General features: G+C 44.5%; 2 protein-coding genes across 12 annotated transcripts in view; both read left to right on the top strand.

Annotated features, from left to right (window-relative positions):
- C2CD2 (C2 calcium dependent domain containing 2) overlaps window positions 1-9,661 on the top strand; it is a 43,449-nt gene extending 33,788 nt beyond the window's left edge. Inside the window, exon 12 of one of the 2 annotated variants that reach the window (XM_075519098.1) lies at window positions 4,570-9,661. In XM_075519098.1, the coding sequence (XP_075375213.1) occupies window positions 4,570-4,796 (227 nt within the window). In that variant the 3' untranslated portion in view covers window positions 4,797-9,661. The remainder of the gene's footprint in view (window positions 1-4,569) is intronic. The other variant, XM_075519091.1, reaches the window with a different exon arrangement.
- A 2,849-nt stretch (window positions 9,662-12,510) lies between these two features.
- PRDM15 (PR/SET domain 15) overlaps window positions 12,511-27,073 on the top strand; it is a 43,185-nt gene continuing 28,622 nt past the window's right edge. For 6 of the 10 annotated variants that reach the window (XM_075519062.1, XM_075519043.1, XM_075519070.1 and 3 more), the window contains exons 1-6: window positions 12,511-12,577; window positions 17,192-17,227; window positions 17,837-17,882; window positions 21,290-21,383; window positions 25,234-25,387; window positions 26,255-26,507. In XM_075519062.1, coding sequence (XP_075375177.1) covers window positions 17,846-17,882; window positions 21,290-21,383; window positions 25,234-25,387; window positions 26,255-26,507 — 538 coding nt within the window. In that variant the 5' untranslated portion in view covers window positions 12,511-12,577; window positions 17,192-17,227; window positions 17,837-17,845. Of the gene's footprint in view, window positions 12,578-13,328; window positions 15,375-15,396; window positions 16,711-17,191; window positions 17,228-17,836; window positions 17,883-21,289; window positions 21,384-25,233; window positions 25,388-26,254; window positions 26,508-27,073 lie in introns of those variants that run through there. The other 4 variants (XM_075519014.1, XM_075519025.1, XM_075519004.1 and 1 more) reach the window with 4 other exon arrangements.

Genomic DNA, 27,073 nt, shown 5'->3' with positions numbered 1-27,073 from the left:
TGCAAAAATTGTTGTGTTTCTCACCCATCCATCCCTCTCTTGCTTTATTATTTTCTATTCTTTCCTTACCCAGAGATACTGTAAAATGGCTTACTACAAAACCTCAGTGTATTACTAGATTTTTGTAATCCCCCCTGCACAAGGCATACACTGGACCTCTTTGCCAAGGCTCTCCCTTAAAGCATCGAGGTTTTCTGGCCTTCTTGCAGCTGTATTGCTCCACCTGATAGATCAGGATGGTACAGCAACAAGCAATTTGACATAGATGGTCAGGCATTGGAAAGTTTTGGGTGTGTTTAGGGTGGGGGTAGAGGCTTAATTGTGAAGGGGTGTCTCATTTGGAGCCTGGAAAAGTGTCGGAAGCTGTATGAGATTTTGCAAAACCTCTGGACTCTTCTTTAACAAGCAAGTGGAAGTTTGAATTCTAAAACAAGCAAGTGGAAGTTTGTATGTGAACTGTTGTCTAGTTTTGCTTTTCCCTGTGCAGTATGTTGCAAAGAGATCAGGCTTCTAAAGATCCTGTTTACACAGTGTAGTATAGAACTGCTAAAAAGTGCGAAGTATCTCTTATATTTGAGAGTTGTCTCATCTTGAAAAAATATTTTTAAAAAACGCTCTCAAATCCCTTTCTTTATATACAGATCTCTTCATGGAAGTCTTGTATCTCTGCTTTGTCATAGCTGAGTAGCATTTTATGGAGTGAGACGGGAAAACATTTCCACATTTCCACCCCCCTGCCTTCAGTTAGCTTTGAATAGTTCAAGGTTTCTGTTTTGTCAAACACTTCCCCTTTAAAAAAAAAAAGGCATACAAAACCAAATACAACAACAAAAAAACTCCAAAAACCCCAAACAAAACAAAACCCCCCTCTGCTTTAAAAAGCCTTGTGTATGGTATTAATGTCTTAAAGTTAGCTCTGTCTGGTTTTTTTTCCTACTCTTGCATATTTTTGTTTTTTACCTTTCTGACTTCCTCTTTCTTACCCATTCCCTTTTATAAACGTAAGAGGACTACTGTGCCAACCAGAATTAATTACCTACACAGTAAGTTATTTTTGTCTTATTTTTTTAAGAAAATGTAGCTTTACAATGGTACATTCATTGTAAAAACTGAAGCAAAACATAGTTTGGGACCCGTTTTCTTCTTCCCCCATCCATTTCTTTCCTCCCTCCAAAACTACCTTCCTGTGCTCAGGTGTCTTAGCAGACAAGTCTGCTGTAACAGATCATTCTTCTGGTGGTCGTGCTGTCCAGGTGGGTCATGCAGAATGGACAGCAAGGAAGGCTTGGAGGGGTGCTCTACATTCCTGATCTCTCTCCATCATGCCCATTCTTGTAGTATCTGGTTATCAATCAAACATCTGCTCATGCAAACCATGTGTGACCCCATAACTGTATATGCATATGCAGAATGCTTATTTTAAAACCTGCTGCTTACAGTTTTGTAGATCTCTCTTCTAGCCTAACTCATAGAGCTACGAGGACCTTAGCAGGTATTTACAAAACCACTTGGATAAAAACTGTTTTGGAAGTTGGGAAGGAATGGAAAAAGTGATCTCTATTCATATCCCTGTAGATGTGGATGGAAATCTTCCTTCATTAACAAAAATGAGATTCAGAAGTGATCCTAGCCCCACAAGCATTTTCAGAACACCCTAAACTAGTGCACAGGAGCCTATGAAGACTAGTCAGTCTGTACAGCACTCTTGACATGCTGTCTGCTTATCTCCTGGTGTTAGGGACAGAGTTGGCATATGGATCCTGTTGAACTCGAGAAGTAAGCATGCAAATAGCACGAGCATCGCCAAGCTTGTGATTTGCCCTACCCTGCCTTCTTAGCAGGGGTGCATGCCTCCACAACAGCTGGAGCCACTGTCAGGCAGCACGTACCAAACTGGCTAGTTTGAGACGTGATGAGTGGCAGTGGGGTTGTGGCAAGCTTCCAGGTAGCAATGACCTCACTACCTCCGAAAACACAGAGAGCCTTCATGTCGAGGGGCTGCTGCCTGTGCTGAGCCTGTGCTGCTCTCAGGGAAGCACTACCTGCAGTTTTCCAGCTGCAGCGAGTTGTCCCAGGCCACCGGCACAATTTTTGCAGCATTCTTGGTTCGGTTCTATTTCCTAGTATGGGAAATCAGTCTGAATGGATAGGACAAAATAGCTGCTTATGGATAAACCCTTCTGTCCTACTCCTTCTGTTGGCACAGCTTCAGCTGCAGCTGCCAAGACTGCTGGGCAGAACAGCTGACTGCTAAAACAAAAGCCACACAGCAGCAAGGCCTCATCAATCCCCCCCAGCCTTTGCATATTAACAACTGCCAGTATCATGGGGTTGAACACTGTTTCTTTTATGCTGTTGACAACAGCTTGAAGTGGTACTGCCTTGCCAAAAAGATCTGTCAGAGGGAGAGCAGTCAAGATTCAGATCCATGAGTTACAGTTGCTTTCAGCTGACTTCTGCTTCCACCCCATCATGCCCTGTGAGAAAAGTCTCAGCAGCAGCAAGACAAAACATGCTAGAATATCCTCCCAGGTGCTGAGTGCGTAGTCCTTAAAATACAAAGTAGTAATCCTAAGCATGTTTGTAACTGCTCCAGTCTGAACAAAGAAGCATCTGGCTGCGTGCAACAGAGCTGCCATGAAATACCTATTCTGCAGCTGTTGCTGTGCAAAATGACACGCAGCCTGTGTCAAGTCCTTGGGGAACAAATCTGTAATTCTAGCTATTGCACAGTATCACATGAAAGAATTGGTCTGTGTTGCTTTTTGTATCCGTTTGCAATGGGATGAAAAGCAGAATCAAGACCGTGCGGTGACAGGAATTAATAGCTGAACTGAGGAAGAATCGGGAAACCTGATAGCGGTGCAGGAACGAGGTGTGGAAGCTTTGCCAGGGAGATGACTGTCCTCAAGTACTAGTCTGACTGCCAGAAGGCTCCTGTGTTGGCTTGCTACCTGGGTCCTCCTTCATTCAAATTGGCTTGTGCCTCTTGGACAACAACACTACCCGATTCTGCACAAAACTATTGCTATTTTAACATTGTGCTCATGTACTGACACCAAGCTGAGTATTGCTGGTAGCTCAGAGCGGTGTCCCTGCCACCTGCCACTGAGCTGCCTTGGACATCAGGCATATGCGTGGACGTGGAAAGGGAAGGTGGAATTTGGCAGAACGGTGGCTGCAAAAACAACCTGAGCTCGCAAAGAGAGAAGAGTACTGGTGGTTGGTGTTGGCCACATGAGTCCTGAGTCCCTGGTGAGATGACAGCTGCAATTGCCTTGGCTGCATAATAGGTTTGACATGGGATCAAGGGAAGGAATACAACAAAATAAAGCAACCTAATTTACCGCAGAAGGGATTTGAGCAAATTTCTGAACCTATTGGAAGCAGATGTAATATTATTTTTAATCTGCTTGAAGTGAATTGCTATTCCTAACAGGATTTTAAAATAGCAAATGCTTCGTGATTGTTATTCTAGGTGGTGCTACCAAATTTGTATAGAATACATGCTGTCTGGCTTGTATGGGCCTACTGCATGCAGGTTCAGTGCCAGGTACTGTTCTCTGGCACCAACAGTGTCCTTCACCTCAAATTAAAATGCCACCTTCATGTTGTGCATCACGGGCTAATATTTTCTTTGCAGCTCCTTTGATCTCTGAAACAACAGAGAGTAACATTACTTCCTCTATTTCATTCTTTTTATAAAATATTCTGTGCTTTTATTGTATTGGAAAGATTGGATATGCCTGTTTGACATGTGAGAACCCAGTGTACAACCCACACCCAACGCTGTGCATGTGTATGTTTGAACACTACCATAGCTTTCAGAAGAGCATTTGAAACTAATAAAGTGTAAGGAAGGAGACTTCCACAAGATGTGTGGATTGACTTTAGAAGCTGAAATCAGAGGATTAATATTTGATTGCTCGTAGGCATGTTTCACAGTAGCTTTCCTTCCTTTTCAACAGCATCATTTCTGAAAGAACTGAAGGAAAATTCCTTTTTTCTTTAGTGCTCCTCTAGCAATATATGTGAGCTCTTATCTCCTGAACATTTCTGCTAACTGTACAAGTGTGTGTATGTGCATAGATCTAGAACTACCACAGTCTGTCATGATTCAGTTTGCATGACACTTGCATGGAATGAGGAGAAGAGGAGAAATACATACTTCCATGGAGTCTGAATTTCTCAGTGGTGTTCAGCTGGGAGAGAGCTGGATCAACAGCGGGGCAAGGAGGATTCAGTAACATGTAGTGTATGTATGTGTGCCTCTGGCTGAAAGCACGACGATTGCTCGCATTTGCCAGTATCTGAAATCACTTGTTCCAAGGTGGAACTCGTACTATTATGGCCTCTAGGTTACAAATCATCAATATTCTTGCTTTAGATTCACCATGCTCTTAGCTTTCTAACATTGTTTGAATAGTTACCAGGGTGATGCTTAAACTGGAAATGTTAAGACCAAGGCTTTTTTCAGTCGTGCTGCAGTTACAATTAAAGCTGAGCTCCAAGAGGAAAGCAGCCTGTTCTGTCTAAAGTGTCCTGCACCTCTGCTGTTTGCTTCCGCAGGTGGGATTTTGAAAAAAAGCGCGAAGCTCTTTTTCCGCCGGCGACATCATCAGAAGGATCCAGGAATGAGTCAATCGCACAACGATCTTGTCTACCTGCAGCAGCCACTGTCAGAGGAAACGCGCAAGAAGGGAGGCACGCTTTCACGTATTCTGAACAGAAAGCTCCTTTCCAAAAACAAAAGCAAGAACAAACTGAATGGTGCTTCAGCAGAACCATACGTATAAGACTGAACACTCTCTGATGGGATACTTGCACATCAGTTGACCATTTGTTTACAGAGCAGTACTAGAGAATACAAATACAGCTGATGACTTGCATAAAATGATGTTCACTAATACAGTGGTCCAGAAATAAACAGAAAGCTTGTCTTTTTTGTTTATTTTTCCAGAATGCTTTTTCTGTCTGATTATAAAGTTGCTCCTCCAAATACAAGCAGCGCTAATTGTATCATGACAGCTTTTGGAGGACCATGTGGTGTATTGTAGAAGATGAGGGAGGATGGGGAATGGTGGGGAGGACCTGCGTGTAAGCACATAGTTTACATTAACGGGGAGCTAAGAACTGAAACATCATACCTGCTCTATGACCGAACCACTATAAAGAGAGAAGATACCACTGTGCTTCCTTACTGCAGCCTGGCATAGTAGCAATGCAAGTCTCAACTTGTTTTTCTAGTCAGGCTGAAAGGGAAAAGAGAGACCCAGATCCAGTTTGTATTGTAATTTGGAAACGGGTAAGTTTTCAGAAGCAGAACTAAAATGCTGATTAAGATAGCCTACTGTAATAACTGTAGCCTGCTGTAATAACTGCTCAGTCCATGTAGGTGGAGAGATGCCTTTGATATTAGCCATAAATCAATCAATTATGCAAATACTTATACTAGCATATTGTTTAATGGTCTGTGCATAAGTTATGCTTAAAAAAACAGAACTTCTTTTAAAGTCTACTTGAGTCTACTCGCAAACAAAACATTTACAAATTCTTATATGTAGCTTTTCTTCCCTGTGTGAGAAGCTGCGTTGCTAATGCAAAAACCTATCTTAGAGCTCTAATTCCTTCTCCCAAGTACTTGTTAGACAAGTATATTAACCATCATATCAAATGCAAAGCTAGGAGCAATAAGCGATGAATAGAGCATATTTAACCTTATAATGCTTTTCATTAGACAGCTTGTTTTACTTGCCACTTACTGAGACCTTAGAAAACACAGTTGTGAAGAGAGCTTTTTAAAAAATAATAATAACAATTCCCTTCATCGTCTTTCAGTTTCTAGATCTACCAGTATTGTCATGTGGTGAGAGGTTGGTTGGGTGAGTTTTTTTACTTTTTTCCTCATTAAATATTGCAGCTGGCTCCTTTAAATTGAAAGGAAAATCTGATGAAAGTAAAGGCATAGTTCTTGTTTTGGCTATTTAGAAGAGTAAAATGTCAGTCAGTATTTCACAGGTACCATCTTTCATGCATACCTGTACTTTTCCATCATCTACATTCCTACTGAGGACAAAGAACCAAGCCTGTTCTCTTTAGCCAAGAAAAACATCCATTCCATCTAAATTACTGACATGAATGGATGATAGATTTGTGCCTGCTTTGCCAACAGTGTTTTACACCCCTCCCTTTCCTCCCCTTAAGACATCCAACACTGGCAGATATTTGGGCTTTCAATTTAAACCATTCTTCAAAAGTAGAAAGTCACTGAAGAACAGAAACACATTTCAAAACTTCTGATGGATTCTACGTTCCTTGGTAAATACTTTTACAAAGAATGTACAAGTAGAGGGGTTTTAGTTTCTTTTTTACCAAGAAAATACTAGAAAAAATGAACTGTCAAAATCTTTTAACTGAGCCTACTGTTTAAAAATACTGTTTATGTGTAACCTCCTAAAATCACTGTGGTAGTACAGCAGTCCAGACTATCAAATAGTTGTACGTTTAAGCATGCTGCTTATTATGAAAACACTTGAAGGCATTTTAATATTCTGTGTTTTGAAAATTGGTTACAAATGAGTCTTGTAGAGCTGTAACGTGCTTAGAAATCCCAGTTCAGTAATACAGGTTTGTCTAGCTTGAATGGGCTTGAACAATTTGTTTATTGTCAATTTAATACAAAGTAGAAGTTAGGTTCTTCATTTGTTCTACAGTGGTTCATGATATGAGCATTAAAAAACCTGATGTTACGTTCTCTCAACATACACTTTTCCCCTTGACTTTACTAGGAGCTCTTTGCATGACGGGGCAGCGTGGGGGGTCAAATCCCTGCCGTGTTTTAAATGCTCACTCTTCTTTGCTGAAGGAGAAAACCACAACTAGTCACTGAGTTCAAGAAATCAAATGGGTAGCCCCCATGGGTAGCACCCCCTTACGCTAAAAGTGAAGAGCTGTGGAATTGGGAATGTAAAGGGAGCACGTGTAACACTACTTGAAGTCTCCTTAAATTACTGAACTGGGATTTTAATATACAGAAGCTTTATCATGTACTGTAGAATGGGGTGGAAATAACAGTGAATAACTTGCAGAATATAGGAGTAGGGTTTGCTTGTAGCTTACCCCAAAGAACAGATACACACTGGAGTGGTTTTTTGGTTCCTCTTTCTTAAGGTCTTGGTGGTTGCCTAAATGCATGTCTTGATGGTGGGAACGAGAACATTCTATACTGAAAACTGTGTGAAGGTTTGGGCTTATATATATTGAGAGAGAATGAATTCTGAAGATGAGGAAAGCAAGGCATTTGGGGTAAAAAGGGAATCTTGTTTTTTAATTGCCTTCACTCCTCAGGAGAATAAACATCATTTGTTTTGATGTTTGAACTCTATATCTGGCTGGTGTGTTCCTCACCTTTTCCTACTCCTCTAAAAATAATTTATGTCCTGTTGTAAAAACAAGCTAAAGTACTAAACACAAAGGGAGAATTGAGTTGCTCAGTCGTGATAACCCCAAAGGCCCATAATAATGAATCCCATTCCCACCTTCCGAGACAATTAGGTTGTCATTTAAGATCAGGAGATCTGAAGATGTACATTTTTTGTGTACTAGTATTTAGGTCAGTGTGAGTTGGGTCCTGACAACCAGCTATGCTACAGGTTTGGGTCGGGAAGACTGGGTTTGTAAACTGGCATAACTAACACTGCGATGTATCCTGTCAGGTGCCGCATATTTCCTGTGCAGTTGTATGAAGGGTGCTGGAGGGAATCGTTTTGCTCTTTTATGTTTTGCAATCTTCATAATTTTAATAACTACACATTTGAACAGTAGAACACATCTCTGCATGATATTACACTGAAAACTTCTTGTTTTCTGTCTTCCAATTTAATTCCTTCAGAACAATAGCTTGGAAACAACCTGTGAAATCTTTCTTCCTTTTTGTCTCTTTTCTTGCACTTTTGTGTTTCTAGATGTTCTGTACAGCAAAGAAGGCATGGTATTTATTTTATGAGGACTAAGAGATGAAAGCTTGCTTTTCCTGTCTAAAGAATTTTTCTGCCCATAATTGAATCTTCTTAATCCGTGTTTGTGGTTTGTTTTGCTTTATGGCTTTTTAGCTTTTCATCTGCCTTGATGGAGACAACCTGCATCCTTACCTAACCAAGATTTGCCTTGGCTTTAGTGTGAATTTTGACAGAGTAAGTAGTACAAGAGTTAAATTTCTCTTTGTAGATTAAAGCAATAAAACTACCTACTATCTCAAGCGTGAATACAAGCTAGGTAACTTTCTTAAAGTGACTGAGACCACTTTAAAAGTCACTTTAAAGAGGAGGGGGTCCTTTATCCCTAGGTGACCAGTATTTCATATCCAATTCACCCCAGGAAGAAAGGACAGTCATTTCACTCCTAACTATATATGAAACTTGTGAATCTTAGGCAGCAGGAAGGGTTGCCAAAGTGGAAAAATGTTTGTATTAATTTAAAAAGCAAAATACCTTTGGCAAACTTCTGTGACTTAATGGACAGCTCATAAACTGTGCAGGCATAAATACTGGGCTTTATTCTTATGCTTTCTGTTAGATTTTCTTTTTTCCCCTGCTTTCTTTGGGAGAGAGACTGGGGCTCCAGGTCATACAGACCTGTAGTTACTGTCTGGCTCTTGAGAGGACTTGGCTTCCAGCGCTGCTTTTTTCAAGGTGTTCTATTGCCTGGCAATGATACCGGTTTTGAGGATCGCTGAAATTTTACAGCATTTCCTGGTACTTCATCTCCTTGCTGGTTCTAGGTGGTTTTCAAGTGAAAGCTTTCTGCTGTGTATTTCTTGTAAAGTTTTGGTGTTCTTGATATGCAAAGTATCATAGCAAAAAGCAAAGTAAACCACATAAAATGCTACCAAATGTGTATGGGGAAGGAAAAAAAATGAGAGTCTTGCTCTTGTTTTAACATCTTTTTCAGCTCTGGTAGCTCTAGGTGTTAGAAGCAGCAAGAGCTCTATACAAGGTGGGAGCCACGTGGCTTTTTCATTTTAGTTTATTGCCGTTTTTGAATTGTAGAGCTGAAGTTTGCAATAAGTGCTTATCCTGGTACAGAATTAAGTATACCGTAGCTCCGGGCTAAGACATTCCCAGTGTGAGTGGGAACAGCTGACCTCATGCTTTGACCTCCACAGGACCTAAGTGGATTTATTCATGTGTTTAAAGTCAGCATATGCTTCTGTACATTGCTAAGCCACAGCCTTGGTGACAAACAACTCAAGATTAACTATATAACAAGGGTGATTAAGTTAAGGGTGAACAATATCATTTCACTCAGGATATCCAAACTGTTACTATGCAAGGTGCTGGCATGGTGTGAAAATACCTGGGAAGGATGGGTCTGAGGTCTTTCCAATACTATAACTCTGTATTTCCCAATAATGTATTATGCTCTGATATTCCAGGTGGGGTAAAACATTTTTTTCTAGCATTCAACTGTGATAGTCACTTCTTCTGTGGTGGTTTGTTTTTTCTTTTTTCTGTGTGTACACAAAATTAAGTTGGTGTAATTAAGAAGCCTATGATGTACAGATTTATTAGATCACTAAAAAGCCTGAGAAGAGGATTTTTTAAAGAAATAACTACTGCTGTACATACAATAAAAGCCAATTGTCTCTCTGTAGTGTGCTGTCCTACATACCCAGTCAGCCAAGCGTAACAGATGGTTTTCTACTCTCCTTCACTAATTTGACCTGTTGCTTAACACAGTCCATTTACTTGTTTATTCAGGAGCAGAGTTCTCCACCTACGCTGTGCTGACACTGCGGGTTGTTTCTGATAACCCCGGCCATATCAGGCGGCCCTTTCTTGTGCCTTGAGAAATCGCCTGAAACATGGAATCGGTGGGAATCTAATGGAAGAAGGAATTGTGGAACTCATTGTAGTTACTCGTTATTTTTCTCTCAGTTATGTTGTTCTATCCTGAAACCATCTGTAATTCCGGGGGCAAAGGGGAGGAGTGTTAGGGCCTAGATCCTATATAGAAGACACCAGTGCTAAAATAAGCACAGCCTGGGAATAAGGTTCTCTTGTGATCATTTTACTGAAAAAGTTATGTTCTCAATTAATGCTGCCACAAAGCCCTACCAGACGGAGGGGGGAAAAAAACCCAACGTTGGGGGGTTTTTTAAATTTTTAAATTAAAATTTTAAATTTTAAACACCAAAAATAGGCATTCACATGAAAATAGCCACGATAGTGGTTTTATTTCCCTTCCCAAAGTGAGTGCTATACCTTCTTTTGCAAGGAAATTGTATGTTACCTTACTGGGAGTTACTGCCCACATTTCTATGCCTGTTTATTTCTTATTCTTGAAGTGCTTAGCTGAAATTTCCTAATAGTCTCCCAACAAACCTTCTTACTTTTCCTTACTGCTGTCATCTTGGGTGAGTTTTTTTAACTTGTGTGATGCCATTCATGTACACTAGCAAAAGTGACAAGACCTATCAGAGCCAGAGCAGGAAATGGATGTAGCACTAAGTCTGGCACCATGCTCTTTCCTCCAGTTCATCATTCTTAAACAATGAATGGAAGGGATCTTAATTTTTTTTCATCTCTCTTCCCCAGCGAGCCTGGTGTAAGATGCAAGTCCACAGTCTGATGTTAACTCTGCAGAAATGTAGGAATGCTGACAAAAAAAAATACAGAAATTATTTTGGAGCTGCTGGATCCAGACTCACATGCATTGTAAATCCAGACTGCTTCAGCTACGAAACATACAGATAGCTATTCTGAATTTGTTAATACTTATTCTGACACAAAGTGAATGCACTGCAAGTAGGATAACCGCCCTTTGTGCACTGGGTGCTGGAGAAACCTAGGCGGAGGCCCAAAGACAGCATTGTGGATGTGAATATGCACTGAGATGTACAGGGAAAGTAAGTAAAAGCAGACTGTACAGAACTAAAGGCCAGTCGGCTTCGGTCTTTGAAAAAGCCAATGACCTGTACATACGGTTAGATCCTTGAAAAATTCCCTGTATTACTCCTGTGCTCATTGAAAACTTTTGGTGAGTCATTTTTAAAGAATAAACTGTTCCCCCTCCTTAAATTAACATTGGTTTACCAAGAAGCAACATTTTCAAAAGTCAAATGCTGCATTGTTTCAGTTTACCCAAGCACTTAAAAAGAAGAGAGTCACGATACAAGACTTCTTAAAAAGAAGAGAGTCATTACACATTCCTCTTGAAACTGGGTACTTGTGCAGGGGACGTGGGATGGGTAAGGTGAGAAGTAAGAAAGGGCCTGGCCTTAGCCAACTGTTAAAGGCGTAGCTGTGAGAAGACCATATCCCCTGGAGAGGACAGAGCTGGTGCCTGCTTTCCATCATCTTGGAATCTTCAGCGGTGCTCTTACTGTGAAGAGTGGCCAGTCGCACCACAGCGGCAGGGAGCACTGCATAAGGCTCTGGAGGGACTCCATCGTAGGCGACACTTCTTACCGCAGGTAAAAACTGGGGCATCTTGCTTGAATACATAAAGCGTAGGTACTTCTTGGCCCTGGCCTCTGCTCCTGGAGTGTTCGTGGAGGCCCTGGCCTCTGCTCCTGGGGTGTTCTTGGCTGCGCGGCACATGTTTCAGCTGGGAGAGGGGCGAGCACCACAGTAACCCGAACTGGGGGCTTAAAACCCCTTGAGCTGAAGAGGGCACCGAGTCCACGTCCTTTGTTTCCTGGGCATCAGGTCTCAGCGGTAGCCCTTTATATGAAAAAAAAACGGCATCGCCAGTTGTTCCTGAATGGTGTGTGGGGCCGTGCTCTTTGCTATTGAGCACAGCAGGGCTGGGCCCTGCTAACACCCAGGTAATGCCAGACCGACGAGACTTTGGAGCGCTGAACCCCTAAAGCCTCAACGAGCCTTAGGTACGGAGGAGACAGGCACTCATGTACTTGTTCAGGGATTAACTGGGGGAAAATCACAGGGCCTGCGGCCTGCTATCTGCCTGACGTGGAGTTGGACGTTAAGGGGTCATAGAAAACGCCTTTGGTCAAACGCCTTTGGACGTTAAGGGGTCATAGAAAAACATAAAAAATACAAAGTGCCACAAGAAACGCTTGTGGGACTCCCACCTCGCGGCTGACGCTGTCCAGGAGGAGAAGGGAAAAACCCAAGTTGTGGCAACCTGGTTGCTAAGCCAAGTTCAGCGGCAGCCACCCTCCTCCTCCAGCCCAGCTCAGGGCCGAAGCGCCGCGCCGGCAGTGGGGAGGGCGGCCCGGGGAAGCCGGCCGGGAACGGGTGTTGTACCCGCCGGGGAACGGGCCCGGCTGTGGGGACCCCAGCGACGCGCTGCTGACGGTCCGGCCGCCGCCGGGCAGGCCGCTGCCCTGACACGGGCGAGCCAGGGCGACGAGGGCGCCGGGAGACGGACGGCGCCGCCGCCGCTCCCCACCCGCCGCCGGGGCCCGGGCCGCGCGGCCCTCCCCGCCCCGGTGGACTACACTTCCCGCCGTGCTTTGCGGCCGGCCGCGCCGGCTTCCGGTGGCGCGTGGTTTCCGGAGCGGATCGGAACCCGGAGTCCGGATCCGATCCGGGTCTGGCCATTCCCCGGGCAGGTAACGCCGGTTCCCCGCGCTCCCGCCCGCCGCCCCCCTCCCCCGCCCCGGCCCACGCGCGGGACCCTCCACGCGGGACCCCCGCCCCGCCGCCCCGCGCCCGGCCTGCGCGGCCCGGCCCGCCGCGCCTCCTCTCGCCGCCCCGCCGCTCCCCAGAGCGCGCGGCGCCGAGGCGGGGGCGGCGGCGAGGGCTCCCAGGGCGGCGGCGGCGGCGGCTGCGGCCCCGCCGCCTCCTCCTCCTCCGCCGCCGCGTCCTCCTCCATGCCGCCTGTTCTTTGTTACAGCGGCCGCGCCGCGGCGCGCGGAGGGAGGGCGGTAGGGAGGGGGGCGAGGCGGGTCCGAGGCAAAACCCGGCGGAGCCGCTCCCGGATCCCGGGCCGGGCCCCGCCGCCCGCCGGGCTCCTGGCGGCTGCGGCGCGGTCGCGCCGCTCAGCGCCGGCCGTGCCCACGGCGGGCGCGGGGCCGCGCCGAGGCCTCATCTCCCCCCGCACACACTCACACGCACCCACCCTGCGGCGCCGGGAGGCTCCGGCCCCGCCGCCGGGCTGCGCCTCGCCGCGCTGCCGGGCGCCGGCCCCGCTGGGGCGGCGTGTCGGGCGGGCTGGGGCAGCCCCCGCGGCCGCGCCGTGCGGAGCCCGCGGGCGGTGGCGGCGGCTCGGGGGCGTCCTCTGGGGCTGTGTAACGGCGGGGGGGGGGGGGGGTGTGTCTCCACAGGCAGAGCTCGGCCGGTAAAACCGTTGGTGCGGGGAGGGCGCGGGCCCTGTGAGGGAAACGGCCCCGTTGGGGGCTGCGGCGCCGCGGGGCGGCCTGCGCCGGCAGCTGCCGAGCCGCTGGCTGCGGGAGGGAGGAGCGGCTCGGCCGGGCAGGGACTCCCCGCGGGGAGCGGGGGGGAGCTGCTTCCAGGTGTGAGGGCGTGATCCAAATGGCAGAGGGTGGGAGGAGGAGGCAGGTCTGGTAACCGAGTGTGGGAACCGGCCCTTACCGGCGGCGGGGCCGACGGCTGGCCCGCTGGCTGGCGGCTCTGCCCTTCCCCGGCCCTGGCTTTCTAGGTGCGTGCCTTCTGGTTTGTTGGTTGCAAGACGAAAGGATGACAGCCCCAGTCTGCAGTGCTTCATACGCACATTTTCTCTGCAATACGTTCGTTTTCTGCTCACGTTCATTAAACTTTGCATATACTTCATTCACCCTAGGCAGGGTGAATGTGATCACAGGCTATGTTGGAAAGGGCAGGTGGCATACAGTCAATACCTGCTCTACTACTCTGTGCTCCCCCTAACTGGTACTGAGATTGTTCCCCTTCTCCACAGTAACTGATAGAATGGTCGTAATTTCTTAGAAATACAAGGCCTCACTGTAGTTTACCAGATATTCTGCCAGATAGTTTCTGATTACTTTGAGCATTAGCATGAACAAATTAGACTTACAGCATGAAGAAAACAAAGGGTATTTTTAAGGGCATTCTGCTTGCACACCTGTATTTCCTGTACCCATCTGCTTGTGTTTTCAAGTTACGTATTCACACTAGTAGAAGCCCGTTGTAGAACTTTAATGGAAAACTGAAGAAAGAAGAAAGGGAAACTTTAATTTTACTTTGTTGGTCATTACATTCAAATACAGATTTTTAGGGATTGGGTTTATTTTTTAATAAATCTCACCTATTTTTTTTAATCCATTTGCAAGATCAAAATTTCTCAACTTTCCACTGGAGCCTGATTTCTTTCTTCAGCGGTTTACTAGGGGAAAGTATGTTTTACACCAGGTCTTACATTTTTTGATAGCTTACGGCTCAAGTGGTTCCCTGACACTAATGCTGCGCGTCATGTTCTGCAAGCAGGTGCCTGTGACACTGCAGACCCTCGGTGTCTTTGGTGTTTGGGTTCCCTCGAGTTTCAAAAGTGTTCAGAGGCCCATGTTGCAGCTGGAGTTTGTGTGCTTAGCTGTGTGCTCTGCTCTCGGGCACAAAGTCACTCAGTTAATTATACAAGCAGAAAACTCTGGTTTTCTGCTCTGGTTCTGCAGTCAGAATTAGGCCTTGTACCTGTGGTCTAATTTCTTCTGTGTAGCTTTTCACCTGATTATTCATTGCTTAATGATGGCTCTGTGTTTTATATAAAAATATCTGAAATTCCCAGAAGCTTTGATTCTGTCTGCAAGAGAAGAACATAATTATGTGCAGTAGGATGAGTGACTTAATGGAATATTTTTCTGATACAAATGCTTGAAAGGAAAAAAAATCAGACATGGCCCAGAACAACAGCAGATGAGGGTAAAAAACGCTGAAGTCTATCTTTGGTACCATCATGTGAGCTAGCGTGGCACTTCATGACTCTGTTTACCAGCTGGAGCGGGTGGCGTAATGTCATTTATTTAAAAAACTCTTGAGGAAATACAGTTGAGATTTGTGAGGAGTTTTGAAGTCTATAGGTGAGAAGTAGTATACGTTTGCAAAGCAGAATTGTTAAACCCACTTTGGTGCAGTTCTTCCTTTCCTAGACTTTCTGTAAAGTAGGAAGGGGCAAGAAAAGACCACGCAGGAATTTGTAACAAGGTGCAAATACTAATGCAAGGTAGTCCTCTTTTTGCACCTGCATGTTGAGGTGTGACTTTATTTGATACGTAATACGTCACCCATTCCTGTTTATTTCAGAGCATAGCAGGTCATTGTGCTGAGCATAGGAAAGATGGATGACAAATCAGAAATGTTGCGAAGTGGAAAATGAAAGTACTTGCTACAGAAATGAAAATTATGCTAATGCAGATAATGACTGAGATGTAGTGTCCTTATCAACTACATGAGGTATGTTTGAGGGACCTTTCCCGTTTCTCCCCATCACCTTGAACAACATTTATGCTACAATAATTTCTCCGCCCTTTTGTTGCTATTCTCATCTGACGGTCCCTAGAACAAGACTGACGTTGCTGCTTCTGTAATGCTGCGTGTCATCAGTCTGCTGTTTGTGAAGAATGTGACACAGGAAAGTCCTAGAAAGCAAATGCCTTTGACGAGCAGGTCACACAGCAGTATTGCTGGTCTTGCTGCACTGTGTCCCCTGCGTATCTGAACCATTGACCAAGAAGAGTATTTATTAATTCAGCCATATTTAGTATTAAGGTCTTGTCAGGACACAAACTGTGTAAAAATAACTGGATGTACACTTCTTGAAATAGTGCAGAGCATCGACAAAATATCTTGGTTAAAAAGCAAAACAAACCATTTTTGACATCAACCTACAATGCGCTTTCTGGGGCTGGTTTTGCATCATTATGCTCTGGGCTTCCCTAAATACCTGTTGCATTGTTTACAGTGCTTTCAGGAAAAGAGCTTTTGGGAAGTTCCCTGAATTTCTGCTCGTGCTCAGCATTGGACTTTTGTATAAATGTTGAAGTGTTTTATTATATGAGTTTAGTCTCCAAAAGCTGTAGCCAAGGAAGGCCTAGCTTGTGCCACAGGTGGGCAGTGCTGCCCCTTACTGGGGAAGCAGGTGTTAGGAGGGATCGTGCTGTTGACATTTGGTGGAGTTGAGGAGGGCAGTGCTTGGGATGGGCTGTGGAGGAATGCCAGGGTGTCCAGACTCGGTGGCCAAAATCCTCCTTAGGCTGTTGCCCAGGTGACTGAGCAGCAGGATCCCTCCTGCTGTGACCAAGAGCCCCAGCGACCAGGTGTCCCTTTGTATTCCCATCAGCTGACATGCTGGCTTTCCACCCGGCGCATCTCCATGTGGCGATGGAGTGTCCTTTGCTAATTGGGAGCAGCCTATGGATTGGTGAAGGAACCTGTTTGCTGCTTCTGGTGGAGGCTTGAGGCAGAGGGGAGCATGGGTGCAGCTGACAGCTGCGTGCCAGATGTTGCTTCCTGGCATGCGCAGGTGCCGTCATGGCCTTAGCAGCAGACTTGGCACAAGTATGGAGTCCTTCCTGAAACAGTGAAAGGGGTTGTGTGGGACAGGGACTTCACTTGTGCTGAGAAGTCGGTAGAGCCGGTACCTGCGCAGAAGTAGCAGCTGCTCCGGGCTCCAGCCTGAGGCATATTTCCAGGGCCCAGCCAGTCAGACCATATGAAGCATCAGTGTTCAAGAGTAAACTCATAACGGGGACTCCTGCTCCTATGCTGATCCTGGGTAACAGCTGTGCTTGTGCGTATCTTTGGCTTGGCTTTTGTTGTTGTAGTGGCAAATGCTTTATCTTTTTTTGAACAGGGCTGTGTTAGCTTGGCGTGTCTTTGGTCATGTTTCCTCTCCTCCTGTTCTCCTCCCTCTCACAGGTTCGGTCTCTTGCTCCTTCCTGTTCTCGACCAATGCGCTTGCTGTTTCTGCAGCATCATTCTCTTTTAGACTTGGGTTACGATCTTCATGTTGTTTTGCCTCTCACTGGGGCAAATTGGGGAAAATTGCTTATCTGAAGAGGAGAGCCTTTTCATGGTTAGAAAAGGGAAAACTATCTTCTAGATCCTGCTTGTGTCATCACATTAGCCATACATAATCAGATTGTTTGCCAGCCATAATTTAGATTGTCGAGATGTCGTTGGGGAGCAATAGATAGTGATTATGCAAGTTTTTAATACATACTGCTAAAACTGATTTATAAAAGTTAATGTAGATTATCCTTATTTTACAGGTGAAAGCAAATTGGTGAGTTACCATTTCATGGAAGGTCAGTGACAGAGACGGGATTTGTTTTCCCAGGTTTTCTGATGCTTGTTACCACGGTATACCTTTGCCTTTGGAACAAATCTGTGATCATATCTGCAGTTTTTAGGTTCTTAAGGTTATTGTGTTTATTAAAGAAGTAATCCACCCTTCAGAGATAATTGTTTAACCTACTGTTCAGTAAAACTCACTGAACTAGATGGGCCTTGTTTCTGCAGTGGTGGTTGCTGGCCTGGATTAGTCCTCTGGCCTTGCTTGTTCTGAGGCTCCACAGGAGCTTATAGCAGGGACACACAGGGATGGCTGGAGGTTGGCGAGAGGAGGGATGGGGAATGGCATGAGACAGCATTGCCTCAGAGGGAAATGCCTGTGAGCCTACAGACATTTAGGCTTCTTGGTAGTGATTTCAGCAACACATATAATGATACAGCAGTCATTGGGGGATTTTTAGCAACTTTAATTTCTTTAACTTTCCACTGATACTCCTGCAGGGGCAGTAATGTGTTTGGGTATGCTCTGGGTCAGTCAGCATCATTACTCTATAAAGGGATGTTTCAATAATATGGAAAGTAAAAGTCATTCGGAGCTAACTTCCTCTTTTGTATTTTGGCAGGTTTAAAAAATGGCTGAAGATGGCAGTGATGAGACTATGTTTATTTGTAAGTATTAGAAAGGAAAATTATTTACTTTTCATTATGTGACTTGTCTACCCAGAATGTTTGAAATTAAAGACTAAAACAGACTAAGTTTTTATTTAGAAAAGTATTTATGTAAAGGAAGCTCAAACAGCTTGTGGAGGAGTAGAGAGAAGGTTGCTAATTTTAAGCATATACATTCTCCTGGTTTTGTTGGCAAACACACAGAGAGACCTCTGAATGTGAGTTAGCAGAACAGCTTTTTCATGGTTGAAGTAAGTGAGATTGAAGGCCTAACACTAGTCTAAGCCCTTTGTTTATACAGCCAGCTTTAGCAACCAGAGTTGTCTGTGGGGAACTCTGACCTCTAGCCTGAGTTGAAGATCTGAACCTCCACAGGAGGAGGATGCAGCCTTGTTATTCTTTCTGGACAAGCCGAGTTTGAGATGCACCAACTGCCCTGACAAGTCTCATTCATGGCATTCACTGCGGTTTTTTGTGCTCCTGCAGCTAGGCCTGCGCTTCATGCAGCTCAGCTTTGTGATCTGCCTTCTACGTAACCCTGTGTGCCAGACTGGGCTCTGTGACCTGGGATCTGGACTCATGGGGTCATGGTGCGTGAAGAGAGGCTGCAGCGGTGGTGTGCCCAGGGAGTGTGGTGGGCAGAATCTCATGCCTGATGGAGCTTGGCTAGTAGGCTTGTTTCCCAGTGGCATACTAGCCCTGCAGCCTCTCCTTTGGCACCAGCCTGGACATGCACAATCTGGTGTTACAGTGGAAAAAAAGTTAAGAGATGTAGAGTCCGCATACCTATTTGTATGAGCAGAGAGGGTCCAGATATTGTGGATCTGATCTGGGAAGAGCAGAATGGAGCATATGTCTTTGGTGGTATGGATCCACAGTCTTTTACCCTTGATGGCTCCACAGCTGCACATTAACCGTATGGCAACTATATCAGAAATAAAGTTGTACTTTTCCCTCCACCACAGATTCACCAGGGCTCTTTCAAAAATAGTGCTGACTCAACAGGCATTTTTATTGAGTTGTAGATACCAGTGGTGAAATTCCCTTATCTTCCCCTTCATAGAAAGACCCTGGTGGGTAGCAACAAGGATTGAGATGTGCTACCATTCCCTAATTGCACAGATAAAAGGTGTCACACAACACGATTTTCCCCCTTCCAGTGGAGGCTGTGGTCATGGAATCTCTTGAGCTTTCTTGTGCTCTCTGTAAGTTTTTACCATGGGTTATGGGGACTGCTTATGTTCTGAAAAAGTGAGTTGTTATAAATGATATTGTGCATTCCCATAGTTAACATCATTGAATACATATTTCATAGACATAAGAGAGTTTTGGAATATTTTTAATAGAAGTCTGTGAATATAATCCCCTCAGGGTATTTTACAATTTATTCCCATGCTTAGTTTTGTATTTCTCCTGTGGCCATAATCTTTTGAAAGTGTCACATATAGTGAGTGTAACAGCCTTGGGGAATGTCTGCTGTAAGGCATCCCTTAGATTTTGAGAGACGTGCTACACAATGTCAGTATCATATTCCCCTTGCTTTGATCATTCATCTGCAAAGGAGTGAAAGAAATTTGTAGCTTGTTCCTCCATGTAGTTTTGGACAGTGCTGTCCACACCTTGTTGAACCTGTGCAGTGGCTATCTTTGCAGAAGTGAGAGATGCCTAGGTGCAGTCGAAAGATAAGGAGAATGACTAAGTGCTTCATTTCCTTTGGCAGCAAAGCCAGCTTAAGAAGCTATCGCTCTGGCTAGTCCTTCCTGTCCCCGTTGGTTATGACAACCCTTTGTGGATGATAATTCAGTTCTTTTCAGCAGTCTGGTTTACACATTCCTCTGTGGCTCCTCCACCCTCTCAGGTTTTGGAAATTTGTATTTAGTCCAGATTATTTCAGTAATATTAAGCACAGTGTGAGCTACAGGCACACCTAAGTGGGGTGGTGATATGGTAAACAGCGGAGGACGGGGGAGGCCATTTGGCTGTAGGCTTAGTTTCGATGCTGGTGCTATGTGGCTCGCACTTGCCTGCTGATCCTTTCCTCTGATGGAGTTGTCTGGTGCTGTACAGCAAACTGGACTGGGAAATTCATTCAGCTGAAAAATAAACTGATGGGAAAAGCTGGTTGTGTTGTTCCTTGGTTCACCAGGAGGCAGCACAAACAGCTGTACAGGAAGCAGTGGCCAGGCTTGGGGGTTGCACAAGCTGCCATTTGTCAAATGTATGTGGATTTTCACTGCTAAGCTGTTTCTGTTGCCAGAAGAAAAAACAACATGGAGCAGTGTTATTGTAGTTTGGGATCGCTTCTCCACGTCTTAGAAGAAATCCTTTTGTTAGTTCACAGGGACAAATACTGGGAGGGAGAGTTTTCCAGTTACGATTACAGAGTAGCTTTACTGGGGGGCAATACCCTGGAATGAAATGGCTTTTGTCTTGTTCTATTCCCAAACAAGGTGTAACCACCCTTTACTTTGCATCCTTACTGGGATTACCTGACTTGCCCTCGTGAGCGTGGAGCTCAGATGGAAATCACACTATAGGAATATAACCCCTGTGCGATGATCTCTTCTTAAGCTGTGTCAGCAGCTGCCCAGGCAGGGCAGTTTGACAGCTATTTTTCACAGTGAAGCACTATATATGCATTTGAAATCCTGTTAAGCTGGCTTATTTTAGAAAGCCTAAAGTTATCCTGGTCTGAAAATTGTTTCTTAGGGATCATTCAGTTCTGGGTAATTTACAGCCACTTAAACTAAAAGTTAATTTAGGTAAGCTGACAGTGAATTAAGAAGTGGCCAAAGTGTATTGCACAGCCAGCTGACTTGTTTGGAAAGGCACCAGAAGGTATCTTGGAGGTATCTCTCCCTGCGCCGTGGGTGAGGAGTGTGAGCAGGCCAGGTGCGGCTGTGGGGAGAGCTGGGCTCCCACGGCATGCTCGTGCCCTGCTGAGGCCCCTTGCCAGTTCTGCTACTGGTACTGGGCTTATGCCTTCTGTTGCTAAAAAGACCATGCTACCCAAGCTGTTTCTAAAAGTCTGGGTTCTGGTTAAGGTAGTAATGTGGTTTTCTTTAGCTGCTAGATGTTATGGCACTTCATCTAAAGAATAGTGCCATCTTTAAGCAGAGTATTTACTGTGGATGTAAGGCAATTATTTTCCTTTGAGAGAGAATTTAAACAATTGTCTTCTGATAGTACCGATCACGGCGTGTGTGATCTCACCTGCACAGGTGCCAGCTGTCAACTTGATGTTCAATTATACATGTTCTTTTAAGCAATATAAATAAACATCTGCCTCTATATGTATGTATTTTGCCTGGTGCTAGATTTTGTATTTGGCTCTTGAAAAAAGGAGACGGCTGTCTTACAAAAGTGTTTTCCATCAACCTTTCTGTATGTTGTCTGTTTCCTTGCAGGGTGCGAGGACTGTGGGCAGTACCATGATTCAGAGTGTCCTGAGCTGGGCCCGGTGGTGACAGTCAAAGACTCCTTTGTATTGAGCAGGGCAAGGTAAGGAACGTTTGTGTTAGCTCTGACTAACCCAACACCCATGTGAGTTCTTTAAAGCATATTTGTTGTTTAATGGGTGTCATGCTGACAGCTGAAAAGTGAAGTCCCAATCTGTGGAAAGCACATGGCCTTGATTAAATAGAAAAATTGATGCACACACTTAAGTGCTCTACTGAATTGAAGCCAAAACATAACTTGCTGCTCATCAGGACTTGGCTTCTTTGCTGAGGTTTCTGGCAAAAAGTCAGATAGTGCCAGATGGGGTGATGACTTCTGTCTTGGTTGAGTACCTGCAACTTTTTCCCCTCCTCAGATGTGCTGTATTAGTTTCAGAAACGTATGTGAGGATTTCTCATTCATATGAATGGTTGTGTCCTGCTTGGTATAACCTCTGTAGTTCCTCCACTGAGAAGCAAAACAAGTTGTTATTATTGTGAGTATTTACAAATTATTAGGGGTAATGCTTCTGTCAGAAAATCTGTGACAGCACAGCAGAAACATTCGTGCTTGCCAAAAGAAACAAATAGACTAAATCTAATTAGGAGAAAACAACACCGAGTAGTGATTTTTACAGAGAAAGGCAATCAGGCATTGTCAGCAAAACTCATATTAAGGTGCAAAATGTAAGGCTAAGGAAAAGAAACAACTATCATGAAGATGCAGTACAAATCCAAAAAGGGAAGACAGTTCAAATGGCTTCATTTATTATATAATGTGCTTAGGGCTTCCATATGTCTTCTTGGGAAGTCACGGACAGAAAACATGGGCACGTGGTTAGCAAGCCTGGTGCATGCTGGCTATGTAGACCATACTGTCTATTCCCAGGATTGTTTTGTAACAAATACTGAATGTGCTGGGTCTGCCGTGCTGGTGCCATGACCCCTCTCTGCCTGGGCAGGATGCTCTTGGTGTCCTGCAGTGTATGTTGGCTGCACGTGTGCATGAGCGGTAGCCATTTTTCTGGGCCTTCCCAGGGAAGGAAGCTCCCTGCAGCTCCTGCCAGGCATCGCCTTCCTGTGTCTGGAAACCCACCATGCATGAGCTCCTGCAGCGAGTGTTAGTGGGGACTACTGTCTTAACAGTCCTGTCACTAGAGGTGCTTTGTTCTTGAGGGTAATTTCAAAATGCCCGTAGGAATAATAGAAACTGGTGATGGAGGTGCTTTTCTTATACATGGAAACTGAGCAGTGCGGTAAGTCTCTAGCCCATACTAAGCAGATTTAATGATGAGTTAAACTATTATTTCTTGTCTTTTATCTTTTTTTTTCTTTTTTTGCCTTGCAATTTAATGCTCTTATTTATTTGTACGGTGGAGAATTACCATAGTGTCCAGAAGTTCCAACTGTGAATGTTTGCAAATAAGGTGCATGCACTGGTTTTCAGCCTTTTCTGACATGCAGATGCGTAAGTGTTCCCTAGTGGAAGTGTTGGCTGCTGGATAGTATATTTGAAAGCAGAGTTTAAAAATGGCTGTGTTAGAGAAAAATGTGTTTATTTTCCTCAAGAGTTTACAGCTGAAAACAGGTAAGATAAGAAAGGGAAAGAAGAAATATAATTGCAGCCTTTATTTTACATCTGGGGAACAGTAGCTGAGAAAGTGAGTTGTCTGAGGTTGAGGGCAAGTTTAACCACAAACTGGATATGAATCTCTTAAAAACCAGTCTAGTTGCTTAACCACATAATTGTTGTTTCCTCTGTCCTACTGAAAAGGTAAAAGGGATGCTTTATGGTTAGAAAATAAGTGTTAAGAAACGTTTTCTGAACTTCGCTGTCTCTAACATTGCATATTCTGTTATTAAAACTGAAAACATTTTTTCAGTTCATTTGCTTATCATTAAGATTGCAATCTTTTTGTATTTCTCTTCATCTAGACAGGAAAACGGATCTGCCAGTGTCAACTTCTATAGAGTAGTCTGTAGCCCGTCTGATTATTTTTAGCTTTTCATCTCTTGGCACAGAGCTGAAAAAACAGGGTTGCGTTTGGTGTCTGTAAAACCAATGTGGTGGTTCCAGTTATTTTGGGAGATGTTCTCTGTGTATTATATGTAGTAACAATATTTACTACATATAGTTCTTCTCAGAAGCTTGTTTGGTAAATGAGAGAAGCAGGGAGCGCAGAAGCACTTGTGATTAATGTTTGTAATAAGGGGGCTAGCAGACAGAAGGGAAACTTACAGGGCTTTCCTCTTAAGGGCTGTAATCTGCATAAGTATGTAAGGTTTTAAAATTTGGAGAGGAATATAGCTTATTTTTTAAAATAAGCATGATCAAACCCAAAGTTCTGTAGAGTCATAGGATAATTCATTTTGGAAGAGGTCTGGGGATATTCCAGTTAGAATTAATATCCAGGCTGAACTGCTCATTTTTCATTTTTATGCATATCTTTATGTCTCTTCTGCTCTTGCCATGCACCCCTGCGAAGAGCCTGACTCCTTCGTCTCAATGACGTCCCCGTAGGTGTGCATGGGTGGCTGTTTGGGCCTCCACAGCCATCTCTTCCCCAGGCTGATCAAGCCCCTGCTTCCCCAGCCTCTCCACACAGGGTGACTGCTCTAGCCCCTGACCATCCTGGTGGTCCTCCCCTGAGCTTGCTCCAGTTTGTCGATGTCTTTCCCATATGGGGAGCCCCAAAAGGAGGCAATAGGTAGATGGGATCTAGCAAGTGCAGAGCAGAGGCGGACAATCACTTGCCTCAATCTGTTGGCTGCTCCTGTTCATACCATTCAGGATGCATTTGGCCCTCTTTGTTGCTGGGACATGCTATGGCGTCATGTCCAGCTTGCTGCCTGCCACCACCCCTAGGGTCTTTCCCCCAGCCGTTACCATCACCAGGGCTTCTTCCTTCCCAGGTGCAGGACTTCGCATTTGTCCTTGGAATTTCATGTAGTTCCTGTCAGTGTATCTCTCCAGGCTATCCAGGTCCCTCTGGATGGCAGTCCTGCCCTCAGATGTATTGTCTATGCCTGTGTTAGTGTGATCTGCAAACTGGATGAGAGTGCACTCCATTGTGTGCACTCATCTCTAGATCGTTGATAAAGGTGTTAAACAGGACAGGTGCCAGCACAGACCTCTGCTGTACCCCAGTTGTTACTGGCCTCCAGGTAGAGTAAGAACCATTGACCATGACGCTTAAGCCTGACCACCCAACAAGTTATTTACTGTAGTAGTTGTGCACCCATTCAGACCATAACATCCCAACTTGGATATAAGAATATCATCAGAGATAAGTGTTGAAAGCCGTGCTAAAGTCAAGGGAAATGACATCTACTGCTCTTCCATCATCCACAAACCTGGTCATTTTATTCTGGAAGGCAAACAGTTCGTCAGGCGTGAGTTGCCCTTAATCAGTCCATGGTGATTGTTTCCAGTCACTTTCACCTTATGTGCCCTTAAATGCCTCCCAAAAGGTCTTGTTCCATGATTTTCCCAGGGACTGAAGTGAGGCCGCCTAACCTGTAGTTCCTTGTATCATCCTTTTGGCCTCTTTTGAAGATGGGTGCAACATTTGTCTTTCTCCAGTCATCAGACACCTCCCCCTGATGCCCGTGATCTTTCCAAGATGATAGAGAGTAGTCTCACTATGGTATTGGACTGCTCTGTCAGCACCCTCAGGTGCAGCCTGCCAGGTCCCTGGACTTACATGGGTTCAGCTCTCTCGGGTAATGACTGACTCAGTCCTCCTCCACTGCTGGTAGTTGTTCTCTGTTTATTTATAAATCCTTGTAGAAATCAGAAAAAAAGTTTTCTGTCACTAGAGATTGGACAAATAGATGCTGGCTTCTTTCTTCCATGGATTCCTGCAGTTTAGTCCCATGTGTGTTTTTTTCTCAATTTTTTCTTCACTTCTTAGATCATCTCTGCCTTCTAATTTGGAGATAAGACAATTGGAAGATGGGACTGAAGGAGTATTTGCTCTGACTCAGCTAGTGAAACGTACCCAGTTTGGCCCGTTTGAATCCAAGAGAGTTGCCAAGCTGGAAAAAGAATCAGTTTTTCCCCTGAAGGTAAGTCACGTCACATGAAAAGCAATAACAGAGTCAGTTTTACCCATGATGATTTTATGCTATCTACCACTATGGAAAAAAAATGTGTGTAGGGGGGTTATTTGGGACATCTTTTAGGCATGCCCTGTAATGGACTACCGAAACAAGCATTCTCTGGGCAAGATACAGAAGAACCAAACTAATGGCTTGTTCTGCATGTTTGAAGTGAACATCCTTATAGGAGACAGGGCTAGCATACAGAGGGCAAAACTGCTTGTCTTTCACCTTTTGCATGTGATGATACAAGAGGGACAATGACTATGGCAGTTCATTTCATTTGTTGTAATGAGTCTCTTCAATTTGATCGTATTTGTTTAATGAGTGACATATGCATTAGGTTTATGAAATATGCAGAATAAGTATTTTTTTTCTATCTTGCATTTGTTTTATTCTTCTCTTGACAAGTTTCGGTAGGAAAAATGCTATGGTAAAAATTAAATTCAGTCTTATGTTTTCAGTAATACCTAACTCAGAAGAAAAGATTTAGAAATGTGACTTGGGCTGATGGGTGTTTCACAGCATACTGTTCGGATTCCCCTCCATTCTCCTGTATTCAGTCATTCAAATTTTTGTGAGAAACTGGTGGCTATAGCAAGAATTCTTAGGATAGGAGTTCAGCTCGGTCCCATCCTGCCCCTGGTAGTCTGCCTCAGACTTACTCATCTGCATATGTGACTGATACATGAAACATGCTTGATACAAGTGTTGAGGCTTGCTTTGTCCCTGATGTACATTGAATGGAAGCCATTGCAAAAGCAGAAAATAAAAATTCTTCTTAACTTTGTATTATTTGTTGGGGTTTTATTATATGCATGTTTCGTTTGGCAGGTGTTCCAGAAGGATGGGCCCTTGGTATATTTTGACACCTCAAATGAAGATGATTGCAACTGGATGATGATGGTGCGACCAGCCACCGAATATGAGCATCAAAACTTAACTGCCTTCCAGCATGACAATGATATTTACTTCACCACCTCCCGGGACATCCCACCAGGAACTGAGCTGCGAGTGTGGTATGCAGCTTTTTACGCCAAAAAAATGGAAAAGCCAGTGCTGAAGCAGGTCACTAGTATTGCCAATGGTATGTGTGGGGGCCTTTTTTCCTTCCTAAGGGCCCAGTCCTGATAGGGACTGATAGCCCCCTACTGTTGTAGTTGACAGTGCTGTTTATCGAATAGGCTCTGACCCTGAATTAGTTAGCCTTTAGAGTCAAGCGTAGATTCTTCACCATGATATATCTGAGTTTTTGAAAGTGGATGGCCTAGTTGATGATTCAGCCTCTCCAGAGTGAACGAACTGGATAAATAGTTCTAACTAAAGAACTGGTGGCTGCATCAAAAAAATTTCTGGGTAGAAAAGCAAAGGAACCCAAGTGTCAGTGTAAATTTAAACATATATGCAGATTTGCTAAGGAAGCCATTCTTTTTCAGTTGTAGTGAAAATGTTTTGGTTTTGCTCAGAACTGTTATACAGTTCTAAAAACCTACTTTTATCTTATGCAGCCTTTCATGGGACCTGCTAGAATAAGATAAGCTCAAGAGTGAACTGCCATTCCACATGATTGCTTGTGCATTGGCAAAGAAAGGCAGCAGAGTTTTTAGAATCTGAATTAGAATTGCCAGAAGGCTTTTGTTCCTCTGCCCCTTG

The sequence above is a fragment of the Mycteria americana genome, chromosome 1 (genome assembly GCF_035582795.1).
Source record: "Mycteria americana isolate JAX WOST 10 ecotype Jacksonville Zoo and Gardens chromosome 1, USCA_MyAme_1.0, whole genome shotgun sequence".
NCBI lineage: Eukaryota > Metazoa > Chordata > Aves > Ciconiiformes > Ciconiidae > Mycteria > Mycteria americana.
The sequence above is the reverse complement of the archived record's forward strand: the minus strand, read 5'-3'. Positions and strand labels throughout refer to the sequence as shown.